General features: G+C 43.4%; 1 protein-coding gene across 2 annotated transcripts in view; it reads left to right on the plus strand.

Annotated features, from left to right (window-relative positions):
• The window catches only part of LOC139564167 (transcription factor HIVEP3-like), a 94,425-nt gene extending 85,024 nt beyond the window's left edge, over positions 1-9,401 (plus strand). The window contains exons 4-7 of one of the 2 annotated variants that reach the window (XM_071383411.1): positions 1,911-2,086; positions 4,863-4,964; positions 6,537-7,171; positions 7,603-9,401. In XM_071383411.1, coding sequence (XP_071239512.1) covers positions 1,911-2,086; positions 4,863-4,964; positions 6,537-7,171; positions 7,603-8,178 — 1,489 coding nt within the window. In that variant the 3' untranslated portion in view covers positions 8,179-9,401. The other variant, XM_071383412.1, reaches the window with a different exon arrangement.
• Positions 9,402-14,048: the final 4,647 nt, after the last annotated feature.

The raw sequence follows: 14,048 nt of genomic DNA on the forward strand, positions 1-14,048 counted from the left end.
ACACACACACACACATCTAAAACCAAAGTTGCGCCCCTGCTATCATCAGGGGTTTACAATTTACAAGCCATAACCACGACTGCCCTCATTGGAACACAACGCACATCGCCACTGTCTATAAATACACGGAAGGAAAGCAGCCCAGCTCTGTTTGTGTTTTTAATGACTTGTATGTTTTCATCCTGATCCAATTAAGTCACGTCTGTGAGGGAGGAGGGACTGACTGGGGGGCTCTCTCTCAGGCTTTTCCTCACTGTTGCTTTTCATATAAACTAAAGGAGCCGTGAGTGTCCTCTGACAGCGGAACATTGGGTTTAATCTCCTTAATCTGCACTTAGAGCAGCTGCAACTGTCTAGTTGCTCTTATCACTGCCAAACGCACACATCTTCATGGAGTAAATACATTGTCACATTTTCTCATTGGCTTGGTGACATGGTCAGCTTTGCTCGTTCCACTGTTAACCCGTGTGGTCATGAGCAGTGTGTTTATCATATTGTATGGTATGAAATTCGACATGTAGGAATGCAGCGTTCACCATAATTCGTAGTCACATTCATGCCCAGCATCATCACAGCCAGAAACAGATTGAAATTGTCAGTGTGATGTAATTTTAACAATTTTTGTCCAGTTTCTCCTGCTGGGTGTATGCCGTGTGCCTGCACTCACAGTAGTGACTCAAAACGCTGTTGCATTCCATCAATGACATTATCACCATCCGTTGTTGCTGCTTTGATTTGACCATATTAATGACCTAAGGCTCGTATTTCTGTGTGTTTATTATATTATATTTAAGTCTATGATTTGATAGAGCAGTCTGACTGAGCGGTGGTAGGCAGCAGCAGGCTCGTAAGCATTCATTCAAACAGCACTTTCCTGCGTTTGCCAGCAGTTCTTCGCTGTGCTTCAAGCATTGCGCTGTTTATGACTTCAAGCCTAACTCCCGAGATTAGGCTGGCAATACTATAGTGCCTATAAGAACATCCAATAGTATGTATTGTCTAACCTAAAACTTCTTAACTGGGAATATTGAAGACTCATGTTAAAAGGAACCACCAGCTATCATATGTTCTCATGTTCGGAGCAAGGAACTTAAACGTTAGCTTTTTTACATGGCACATATTGCACTTTTACTTTCTTCTCTAACACTGTGTTTTTGCATTATTTACACACAATTGAACATGTTTCATTATTTATTTGAGACTAAATAGATATTTTTTATGTATTATATTAAGTTAAAATAAAAGTGTTTATTCAGTATTCTTGTAATTGTCATTATTACAAATATATATATAAAAATCAGCCGATTTAATCGGTATCGGCTTTTTTTGGTCCTCCAATAATCGGTATCGGTATCGTCGTTGAAAAATCATAATCGGTCGACCTCTAGTTCAAAGTACTGTTGTTGCCTCATTGGAGCTCAATGCGAATACTGATCTTTATTCATGTTGATAAAGTATACTGTATAACACATTTTGTATTTAAAGATAACATCGGGTTGGGTAGTTCATAGTATTTCCGTAAGTATTAAAAACAACATATAAATGAGTCTTTTTTAGAGGAGTAGAGCTAAATGTAGAGTTTGATTTTGTATGTATTGTCTATTTGGGGCAGTTGGCTAAAGCCAGGCTTCCCTCTCTGTAGCTGCTGCTGTTGTTGGCCGCGCCACCCAAACTGAGGATAAAGGTTGGGTTCTCTGCCTGCCTGCCCCGGGCGTAGACAGGCTGGAGAGAGAGGGGACTTAGAGGAAGCAGGGGGTTGGTGGGGCTACTCCGTTCTGGTGTAAAGAGTGCCTTGTAGGCCCAGGGAGCTATCTTTACCTACTTTTAACTCTTATGTATTTTCTTTTTCTTTTCTCACTCCCTCTCCCCCCACTTCCTCTCTCTGTCCTTCTCCCCCTCTTTCCCATCAGGTACAAGTCTAATGAGGAGTATGTGTATGTGCGGGGTCGCGGCCGAGGAAAGTATGTGTGCGGAGAGTGCGGGATCCGCTGTAAGAAGCCCAGCATGCTAAGGAAGCACATTCGAACACACACGGACGCCCGGCCCTACGTCTGCAAACACTGCAACTTTGCCTTCAAAACCAAAGGTGAGGAAGAGGAGGAGGAGGTGTGACCTTTCTAAATAGGACCCGAGTCATAATACAGCATCAGTGTTGCTCTGTCTTTGTATATGGTTGAGCAGTTTCTGTAACGATTAGCTATGCTCCAAGTTGATATTCACGTCATAAGGAGGAGTTCCTCTTGACCACGTCCACAAATTGGGGAAAACAAAACATTCTTCCCCATTGACGCCCATTTGTAAAATAGCCAACTTTGTCAATGTTATTATTATACAGAAATAACAAAACATGCCGGAAAACTGCTGTGTTGTTCAATGTACATGTAACCAGGTAAAAAAATCCCGAACTACGGTTCGCAATGCTCCAACATAAGGAAATGGAACCTGCGAGAAGAGCCCTGTGGCTTCAGGCTATTTGGCGTGGAAAATATGGGGGCCGGTTCCCAAGTAGGCTACACGTATAGTGCATTCAGAAAGTATTCAGTATTCAGAAATTCCCCTCATCAATCTACACACAATACCCCATAATGACAAAAACTATTTATAAAATAGAAATTAAAACTGTTAACACATTTACATAAGTATTCAGACCCTTTACTCAGTACTTTGTTGAAGCACATTTGGCAGTGATTATAGCCTTGAGTCTTCTTGGGTATGGCACTACAAGCTTGGCACACCTGTATTTGGGGAGTTTCTCCCATTCTTCTCTTCAGATCCTCTCAAGCTCTGTCAGGTTGGATGGGGAGCGTCGCTGCACAGCTATTTTCAGGTCTCTCCAGAGATGTTCGATTGAGTTCATGTCCGGGCTTTGGCTGGGTCACTCAAGGACATTCAAAGACTTGTCCTGAAGCAACTCCTGCGTTGTTTTTGGCTGTGTGCTAAGGTTTGTTGTCCTGTTGGAAGGTGAACCTTTGCCCCGGTCTAAGGTCCTGAATGCTCTGGAGCAGGTTTTTTTATCAAGGATCTCTCTGTACTTTGCTCCTTTCATCTTTCCCTCGATCCTGACTAGTCTCCCAGTCCCTGCCGCTGAAAAACATCCCCACAGCATGATGCTGCCACCACCATGCTTTACTGTAGGGACGGTGCCAGGTTTCCTCCAGACATGATACTTGGCATTCAGGCCAAAGAGTTCAATCTTGGTTTCATCAGACCAGATAATCTTGTTTCTCAAGGTCTGAGAGTCCTTTTGGTGCCTTTTGGCAAACTCCAAGCGGGCTGTCATGTGCCTTTTACTGAAGAGTGTCTTCCGTCTGGCCACTCTATCGTAAAGGCCTGATTGGTGGAGTGCTGCATGGTTGTCCTTCTGGAAGATTCTCCCATCTCCACAGAGGAACTCTGTCTGAGTGACCATCGGGTTCTTGGTCACCTCCCTGACCAAAGCCCTTCTCTCCCGGTTGCTCAGTTTGGCTGGGCGGCCAGCTCTAGAAAGAGTCTTGGTGGTTCCAAACTTCTTCCATTTAAGAATGATGGAGGCCACTGTGTTCTTGGGGACCTTCAATCCTGCAGAAATGTTTTGATACCCTTCCCCAGATCTGTGCCTCAACACAATCCTGTCTCGGAGCTCTACGGACAATTCCTTTGACCTCATAGCTTGGTTTTTGCTCTGACAACTGTGGGACCTTATATAGACAGGTGTGTGCTTTTCCAAATCATGTCCAATCAATTTAATTTAAGTTCAAGTTGTAGAAACATCTCAAGGATGACGAATGGAAACAATGCACCTGAGATCATAGCAAAGGGTCTTAATACAAAGTCTCGTAGCAAAGGGTCGTATTTTTGTATAAATTTGCACAAAAAAATATTAACCTATTTTCGCTTTGTCGTAGTAAAGGTTATTGTGTTTAGATTGATGAGGGGGGAGGGTGATTATTTAATCCATTTTAGAATAAGGCTGTACTGTAAATAAAATGTGGGAAAAGCCAAGGGGTCTGAATACTTTCCGAATGCACTGTAGCTATGTGTGTGTGAAAAACATTTCATCACGTTTAAGACATTTAACTTGTTTAGTATAGTCTGTTTGTAACTCCACTCACTATTTGTAACTGTATAGTCTGTTTGTTTATGTTGGTTTTTGCTAGCTTATAATGTTCCGGTCAGTAGGTAGCTACCACTCACTCACGTGGCTGCTAGCACCGTAATTTCTTCCCCAAATGTTTTATTTATTTAACCTTTATTTAACTAGGCAAGTCAGTTAAGAACAAATTCTTATTTACAATGACGGCCTACCAGAAGGCAAAAGGCCTCCTGCGTCATCAAAAGGGGCATGAGGGAAACCCTACAATATTACTTTTAGTAATGAGAATGCTTGGGAGTAGGCAATGTTGAAAAGTAATCTTTAGACATGTTGTACTTTTCTTAAATGTAGTTTTGTAATTGACTAAAACAAGCTGACAAGAAAATTCCGTTTGAAAAGGTCAAGTTTTTGCTGTGAGCCGATGGGGGTAACCTGGGTAACAACAGGTGGTTTTCCCCATCGGCGAACTGTGACGTTCCGTCTAAAAACGACTGGGACTTAGGGTTGCAAAATGCAGGTAACTTTCAATAAATTCCCTGGTTTTACAGAAATCCTGGTTGGATGTTTCTGGATTTCCTGCTTATCCCCTCCTGATTCCGGGAATCTTTCAACCGAGATTTTGGAAAAAACAGGGAATTTATTGAAAGTTCCCAGAATTTTGCAAACCTAGCTATGCTCGACTATTTGGTTGTACTCCGGTCTCTCTCCCCACCATCAATTATTCCTCATCTACCCTGCTCTGGTTCAGTCTAATGTGGCTTTGCTTTTCTTGTTTTCCTTGTCTTCATAGGGAACCTTACCAAGCACATGAAGTCCAAGGCTCATGGGAAGAAGTGCCAGTCAATGGGAACGTCTGGGTCTTCACTGGACGAGCCGGAGACCGAGGAAGCAGGTACAATACCATAGGGAGGAAACTTCACTCATCAAACATCTTTCCTCAAACCAGACACGATAGCTAGCCTTGTAGCTATATCTGCTCCTCTGAAGAAACTAGAACTGGGCATGACATGTATGTCGGATATGTAAGGCTATATGTTGCTATTCTCCTTACTCTTGTGCTGAAGAGAAATGGAAAAAATATTAAATTAATACATGAAGAATACATGGCCAAATACATTCCATAGAGTCTGTTTCTGGTGCAGGATGGGAGAGATGTACAGTGTTGTTTTCAAGGCGGCAGTCCTGGCCTATAAAGAACAGCATTCCAGACACTCACATCCACCCCCTCTCTGTGCAGGCTCAATGCCACCCATCCCTCTCTCCATCCCTCCCGGTAGCAGACTGCACTCAACACTGAGCCAAGGACAGCCCATTCAAACAACCCTTCCATTCAAAAGCCAGCTGTTAGACTTCATGAATGGGAACAGCAGCACGATTCCATGAAATCAAACCTTGCCTGTCTGCTCGCTATTTATAGCATCAGGTTGATAGAATGTTATGTTGGGTAGGAAGTCACCCTGTCCTGGTCCTTGTGCCCATTTCACGTGTTTGTGTGTATGAGTGTGTGTTTATATACAGTTAGCTCCAAAAGTATTGGGGTGTAGTGCCCAAATTTTTTATGTTTTGGCTCTGTACTCCATCACTTTGGGTTTGAAATGATACAATGACTATGAGGTTAAAGTGCAGACTGTCAGCTTTAATTTGAGGGTAATTTCATCCAAATAGAGTGACCGGTTAGAAATTACAGCACTTTTTGTACATAGTCCCCCCCATTTTCGGGGACCAAAGGTATTGGGACAAATTTACTTATGTATTTTAAAGTAGTCAAACGTTTAGTATTTGGTCCCATGTACCTAGCATGCAATGATTACATCAGGCTTATGCCTCTACAAACTTGTTGGATGCATTTTCTGTTTGTTTTGGTTGTGGTCGGATTTTTTTTGCCCAATAGTAATGAATGGTAAAATAATGTATCGTGTCATTTTGGAGTCACTTTTATTGTAAATAAGAATAGCAGTTTCTAAACACTTCTACATGAATATGGATGCTACCATGATTATGGATAGTCCTGAATGAATCATGAATAATGATCAGTGAGAAAGTTAGACGCACAAATCATTCAGGACTATCTGTAATCATGGTAGCATCCACATTTATGTAGAAGTGTTTAGAAACATATTGTATTTTTATTGTAGCTCGTAGTCCAAGAGCCAAAACAACAACAAATGTGTCTGTCCCAATACCTTTGGAGCTCACTGTAAGTCCATAGTGACTTAGGTGAACTCAGTTTCTGGAGAGCTGCATTGTCTGCTGGTTTTCAGTCTTGCCTTTCAATCTGGAACTAGTTTAGACCAAGCGTTCCGTATTGGACAAGTTCAGATAGTACCTCCCCGTTTCACTCTGTTTCTGACTGCTTTCTTCCATTTCGTGACTACTGAACACAACTGTGTTAATTTAGGTGCAGCCTGGAGGACTGGAGTTTGGAGAATTAGGCTTAGTGTAAGTTTCCCCCTTTTCTCATCAGGAGATATTGAAGAGCATTTATCTGGCTCCGAGGACCAGGATGACCACCAGTTCTCTGACGTGGATGATTCAGAGGAGGACGATGACGAGGAGGAGGAAGAGGAGTCCTCATCTCACAACGAGCCGTCCTCCTCCTGCTCACCCGACCGCCGTCTGTCCACATGGGTGCACTCCAGCAGCGGAAGACGGTCCCAGCAGGGCACGCCTGACCCCTCAGCCCCAGAACCCCAGCCAGATCCCAGCCCCTGCCCCAGCCAGGAGCCCTCTCCCACCCGTAGACTGTGGCCCAGCGGGCGTGCTTCCTCTCCAGAAAGCCGGAGGGCACTGTTCTGGGACGCCTCCCCCAGGGCCTTCTCCCCTAGCAGTGAGAGCTGCTCTCCCATCCGAAGCCTTTCCCCCAGACTAGAGCTGGCCTCCCCCAACCGACACCTCTCGCCCTCTTCCAAGAGAGAACCATCCCCCATCAGAGCTCTGTACCCCCTGCGGCCTCTGTCCCCTAGCCAGTATCAAGTGTTGTGGGCCCGGGCCTCTCCCTCGTCCCTGGGGGTGCAACATAGACCTCGCAGGTCTCCCAGTCGTTTGCCATGGGACATCCCCAGTATGATGGCCAGCGATCGCAGACAGGTGGGTTCAATGGTAAGTTATGTATATAATTCACTTGGTGATCCTGTAGTTTTTCGTGTTATTTTAAGCCACAGTTATTCTTGTCAGTTACAAAATGAGATGTAATTAGCCATCCCTCCACATAACAACATTGTCAGTAATGGTCAATAGTAAACACATCTTATTGCAGAGTAATTTCCCTTTTGGTACTAAGCTAATGGCAAAGACCTAAATACATAACTCTGCAACACTTTGTGAATTTACTTTTGAGAGAGTTTTTTTTTCCTATCATAAGGCTCGCGACTGATGGTGTTTAATGCCTGTGGTTGCGTCTTGCTTGCTCCCCTCCCCTGTGTTTTAAAACCTGCATTGGAAGCCCAGTTTAGCCAAAGGCAATGTGAAAACATGTTCAGTGTTTTGTTCTACTGTGTGAAGTAATGATGAGGTATTTGCTCCCCGTACAGGAGAGGATAGGAACACCAAGTAAAGGGCAGATTGGTCCAGAACCCTGCCTGTCATTCCCCCCAGCTTTCCGTCTGTCACCTACTGACAGCCCTAAAGCCCAGTCCCAGTCCATGGACCGCATCTTCAGCCACCTGCCTCTGCACTCCCAGCAGGCCAGGGTGCCCTACCTGATGATCCACATTGGGGGCATTCAGATGGTGCAGGCTCGTCCCCGCTCCCACCCCACTACTCCCACCTCGGCCTCCTGTCCCCCAATGGAGGGGCTTTTACTGGGCCAGACCAGGAGGGAAACCCCCTGGTGCAGGACCCCCATAACTCAAGGGCTCAGAACTCCTGGGGACCACTGGTCTGACAGCCAGGAAGTAGTAGGAGCCAGCCAATCAGGGCTGTGCATTCCCAGTGTAACCCCACCCATATGTTTCAAACCCTCCACCTCGCACCAGGGTAGGATGGACCCAGGGATGATAAACACAATGCAAAAGGACAGCTTACACAGTTCCTCCCACTACCAAAAGGCAGGGGGAAAAACCAGAAAAAGATGGCCCTCACACGGCCAGGCAGGACCATCCCCCTAGTCAGCCAGTCCCCCCCCTCCCACACACAGGATTGGATAGCTGTCTGAGAGGCAGGAGCCACCAGGGTTGCGGTCCAGAGCGACTGGTTCAGAATTGGTAGAGGAAGGAGCAAAGGCGGAGACTCAACCAATCGAGGCCAGAGCACTTAGTCTCCACCCTTTGATATGTCATGCATCCTTTACGCTTTTTGTTGCAACTCTTGTTTTTGGCTTTTGTATTGCTTTGTTTTTATACAGTTTTCAATCCAATTGTTAACTTAAATGTTAGTTCTTCTGCAATATTCAGGTTTGTTATAAAATGCACTTTTTTATTGTTGACAATTTCTTTAAATCTCTTGATCTTACCTTCTGTATCTCTATTGATACTGCTATCTTAATATATATTTAAATATACATGTCAAATAAATATGAATACATTTGTAAATGACCAAAATCTTTAATGAACAATAAATGCACATGTTGTTTTGTCTCTTTGTCCACTATTACCCAAACTGTAGTTACTTGTGCCTTTTCTTTCTGGGTTTGTGTCTTGAGATGACGACAAAGAAAAAAGGCTGTGATGTTTTGATATACACTCTGTGTTTCCAGGAAGGGGGTTCCTGTGTGGCGTGATGATTGTTTGTATCCTTAAAGGGATAGTTTGGGGTTAGAGGTAGTTTCGTGAGCCAATGCTAACTAGCTGTACCCGAAGACTTCCAGTCTTTGCACTAAGCTAGTTAGCATTGGCTCGCGAAACTACAGAACCTCTACCTTCCTTCATACTGGATGCAGAGACATAAAAATTAATTGCCAAAACACCAAACTATCTGTTTAAGGCCATTGCATTGATGTCAGGGTATTCTAAAATATGGTATATGAGGTGGTATACTGAAGGAACAGTGAGCGCTTTGCAAAGAAAATGCACTGAAGTCATATTTTTTATAAAAAGATATGGAAATGTTATGTCTCTGTACAGAGAAGAGTGCTCCATATTTGTTATTTTGTTAAACTATGAAAGTCATTCTTGTTTAAGTTTTTTTTACTTTACATTTTTGGAGGGAAAAAAACATGCCATTTTTAATTTTGTCATGTGTCTGTCTTTTTCATAATGTTCTCAAGACTTGAGAGGGAGAGGAAGGTCTCTTTTAAGATTGAATATGGTACAAGGATGAACAAGTGCCCTAAAGATTTTCACACAGGACATTTTTTTTTCTGAACCAATAAAAAGACTTCTGTGAGGCTGTTTACTTGTTTTGTTTTCTTGTTTTTGAAAAATGGTATGTCATTTTTTAATAGATCAACCAAAATACTGATTGATTAATACATTTAGAATGCTTCTGTTTGAATTCCACAAAATAACAATTGGAGCTAATATCAACAAAATCAAATAAATTGTTATTTGTCACTTGCTTCGTAAACAACAGGTGTAAACTAACAGTGAAATGCTTACTTAAGGGCCCTTCCCAACAATGTAGAGAGAAAAATTATAGGAATAAATACACAATGAGTAATGATAACTTGGTTATATACACGGGGTACCAATACTGAGTCAATGTTCAGGGGTACGAGGTAATTGAGGTAGATTCGTACATATACACTGAGGACAGTTTATTAGGTACACCACCCTGTTCATGAAAATGGTTCTCTCCAACAGACAGTGAGTCACTTGACTGTGACTTGCTATTTAAAGCAGGCGGACAGGCATTGAGATATTCAGTTACTGTTCAGTTGAATGTTAGAATGGGCAAAACAAGCTTTTCACGCACGACAGTGTTTAGGGTTCACCGAGAATGGTGCGACAAACAAAAAACATACAGTCTGTGGGCGAAAACAGCTCGTTGATGAGAGGTCAAAGGAGAATGGCAAGAATCTTGCAAGCTAACAGGCGGGCAACAAACAGGCAAATAATGGCGCAGTCCAACAGTGGTGTGCAGAATGCCATTTCAGAACACACAACTCATCGGCCCTTGTCACAGATGGGCTATTGCAGCAGATGACCACACTGGGTTCCACTCCTATCAGCTAAAAACAAGAAGAATAGTCTCCAGTATGTTGCGCGATCACCAACACTGGATAATTGAGGAGTGGAATCGCCTGGTCTGACAAATCCCGGTTCCTGTTGCGTCATGCTGATGGCATAGTCAGGATTTCCTTCTGCCTGGTGTCAACGGTACAGGCTGGTGGTGTTTTTCTGTTAGGTCCCTTGATACTAATTGAGCAATGTTTCCATGCCCTGAAGAATTCAGGCTGTTCTGGAAACAAAGGCGTTCCAACCGGGTACCTAATAAACTGGTCACTGAGTGTAGGTAGGGCCAAAGTGACTAGGCAACAAGATAGATAATTAACAGTAGCATCAGCATATTTAATTAGGCAAAATAGTTATTGCAAAATAGGTCAATGCAGATAGTCTGGGTAGCTATTTGGTTAACTATTTAGCAGTCTTATGGCTTGGGGTTAGAAGCTGTTCAGGGACCTATTGGTCCCAGACTTGGTGCATTGGTACCGCTTGCCGTGCAGTAACACAGAGAACAGTCTATGATTTGGGTGGCTGGAGTCCAATTTTTAAGGCCGCCTTCTGGCACCGCCTGGTGTAAACCTCTGACAGTTATAACATCTTAAACGCTTCAGTACATAAGCCCTCACATAACAACTCATACATCCTATGGTTACTTTATTTGGCAGTATCCGGTCCTTGAAGTGTAACAGAATAGACTGGCTATCTACCCTAACTCCACCCCTTGTTGCTTGCAATCTTTGCAAGCTTGCAAACATTCACTAGAACGCCTCCTCTCATGTTAGTGTAACACTCACAGGCACTCCTGTTATCACCCCTTTAATCCACTGCTTCCCTGTTTGATCAGTCCAGCTGCTCGACACCACCATACACTTCCCTATTTGCTTCACTCTGATAACTTTTTCCCTCTGTGCCATGTCCTTACAGAACACCAAGGAGTTCCCGTCTCTTAACACTTTAGCATTGACAACTTCTCCAACTTTTATCACAGCCGTCCACCTTATCGGACTCATCGCCCCAAGTCCCCCTTCCTCCCTAAACTTCCGAATCACTTAACTCTCCTCCTCACCTCCATGCTACCCTCGTAACTTATCTTGCCCTTCCTCAGCACTCTCTACCTCCGAACTGCCGCTAGCGTTGGAAAACTATGTTGCTCTTCTTTTCTGCCTCCTCTCTGCCTACATAGACCTCTCGCTCCCCTTCAAACCCCTACTCACTTTCTCTCCCACTTTCTTTTTGTCTTTCTTACTCCCCCTTTATTTGTACTACTATGCTCCATACTTGCTTCACTTTTTTCTCCATTATCTCCTACCATCTCTGACCCAGTCACTGTTTCAGCCTCTCCCTCACTTCTGTCCCCGTCTCCTCTTGCCCAGGCAACCTTGGCTTTAGTTAGCCCATGATTTATTACAGTAACCTTCCACCCCAAGAATGGTAGTACACATATCAATGTGTGCACTGTACACATGTATCAATATGCATCATTACAAAATTGAATGGGGGAAAAATATAGTTATACCTTTGCCTATTCGATCTGGCCACTAACATAGGCCTACGGCATTGCACCAAATTCTTGTCTCAAATTCTCAAATTCTTGTCTCTTCTGTTATCCAGAACCAAATATTTGCGCGTCTTGACAAATTGGCGTGCGAAGGTGGGTGCACATATCCAGATTAGATTCGATCCAGATTAGACCAGAAAGTGCTTGTTTCATTTTCTCCGGTTTTGCCTGGCAAAAAACGTTCATATTATCCATATAAAATACAGTTTAGCAATCTGTTACGAAGGCATCTTTGACAGAACAATAGGCTACCTGGCAATGTCTTTGATATTTTTCATATTTCAGATAGGCCTAGTTTGGGTGGGTTAATTATATACCTCAGTGGTGGGTAGGCCTGCTGGCTATATGTCTAAAGGTAGCTGTAACATCGTACTGCCTTCAATATTTATGGGATGAAGATGTAACATATTCTGGTGAATTAAATACCATATTTGTGAGGAAGAAAAAGGCTACAGACCGACCATGCTTTCCAAGCACGGTTTGTTTTAGAGGGGCACCCATTGTTTTAGAGGGGGCACTGAGAACGTGAGGATGGGGGACGGATGGTGGTTTATGTAAGCATACCTCTTTACCTGTTCAATTGCATTTTAATGAGGGTGTCATTCTGACTGTTGTAATCCACACATCTCATACTGCACAAACATGTCTAGGATATTACATCCAAATTACAACAGTACACGGGATAATACCACACATCATCAACACAGGCACGTATCATGGCATCATGATATTGCAGGGGTCGGTTTTGAGACCTGTTCTCTTTACTATTTATATAAATAATGTCCTCCCTATAAATATCTGGACATTTGGATTGATAAAGATCTAAAGTTTAAAACACATACGGAAGAGCTAGTTAAAAAGCTAAGATTTAAATTGGGCTTCTTCTTTTTTTAAATAGATCTTGCATCTCTTTAAACAGCAGGAAGCAGATTGTACAATCAACATTCCTGCCAGTTTTGGACTATGATGACACCATTTATAAAAAATGCAGCAGACACCACTCTAAAATCCTTGGATGCAGTCTACCATAGCGCCTTTCGCTTTATCACAGGTGACAGGTTTAATACTCATCACTGCATCCTGTATCAGAAGGTCGGCTGGCCCTCACTAAAGTCGTGTAGATCACTTTCTTGTAGATCACGCTGCTGAAAAATCTTCCAACATACTTCACTGTTAAAATAAAACACCAAACCCGTTCACAGGGATAGATAACTCTCGAGGTTCCACTAGTCCGTACCGATCTAGGTAGATCGCTTTCAGTTTTAATGCCCCCGATTCCTGGAATAGCCTGCAGAAATCCTTGCATCTTGATTCCCTGGGGCCGTCAGGGCAGTTTAAGACTAGTATTACTGTAGATGTGTTGAATGAGATGTGCAGTTGGTTTGATTAAAATAAGAGATTGTTGTGGTTGTAATGTTGAAAGTTGTACTGTAACTTGTAGTTTTTTTGTTAGATTGATAATTTTGTACTGTTGTATTGCTGTGCTCAGGGCACCTTTGAAAATAAGACCATGGTCTCAATGGGTTTCCCTTAACTAAATAACAGTTAAATAAATCAAATCATAATTAATACACAAACATGATATTATCATAAGGTGCTAGATTACATTTACACCTCTTGAGCTATCGGTATCCTCCTGACTGGTCCAGTCAGTGTGCCCCCTCCGCAAAATATTGCTGACAGGTATTTTTTATAAATAATTATGACAAAAAGTGGGCTTAGAAATTATGTTTAGTAATTAATTTAACATCTGAAAAGGATTAAAAAACAGGACACATCTGAGGGGGAACATGCCCCATGCCCTTGTGTCGCCTCTGTCTTCCATCCGATCCTGCAACCTCCCTGCCTAAATTATTACCACCTGTAGCACTCACGTTGGTAGCCATGAAGTGCTTTGAAAGGCTGGTCATGGCTCACATCAACACCATCATCCTGGAAAACCTAGACCCACTCCAATTCGCATACAGCACCAGCAGATCCACAGACGATGCAATCTCAATCACACTCCAAACTGCCCTTTCCCACCTGGACAAAAGGAACACCTATGTGAGAATGCTGTTCATTGACTACAGCTCAGCGTTCAACACAATAGCGCCCACAAAGCTCATCACTAAGCTAAGGACCCTGGGACTAAACACCTCCCACTGCAACTGGATCCTGGGCTTCCTAATGGGCCGCCCCCAGGTGATAAGGGCAGGCAACAACACATCTGCCACGCTGATCCTCAACACTGAGGCCCCTCAGGGGTGCGTGCTTAGTCCCCTCCTATACTCCCTGTTCACCCACGACTGCGTGGTCAAACACGACTCCAACACCA

This window comes from Salvelinus alpinus, chromosome 35 (assembly GCF_045679555.1).
Source record: "Salvelinus alpinus chromosome 35, SLU_Salpinus.1, whole genome shotgun sequence".
NCBI classification, from domain to species: domain Eukaryota; kingdom Metazoa; phylum Chordata; class Actinopteri; order Salmoniformes; family Salmonidae; genus Salvelinus; species Salvelinus alpinus.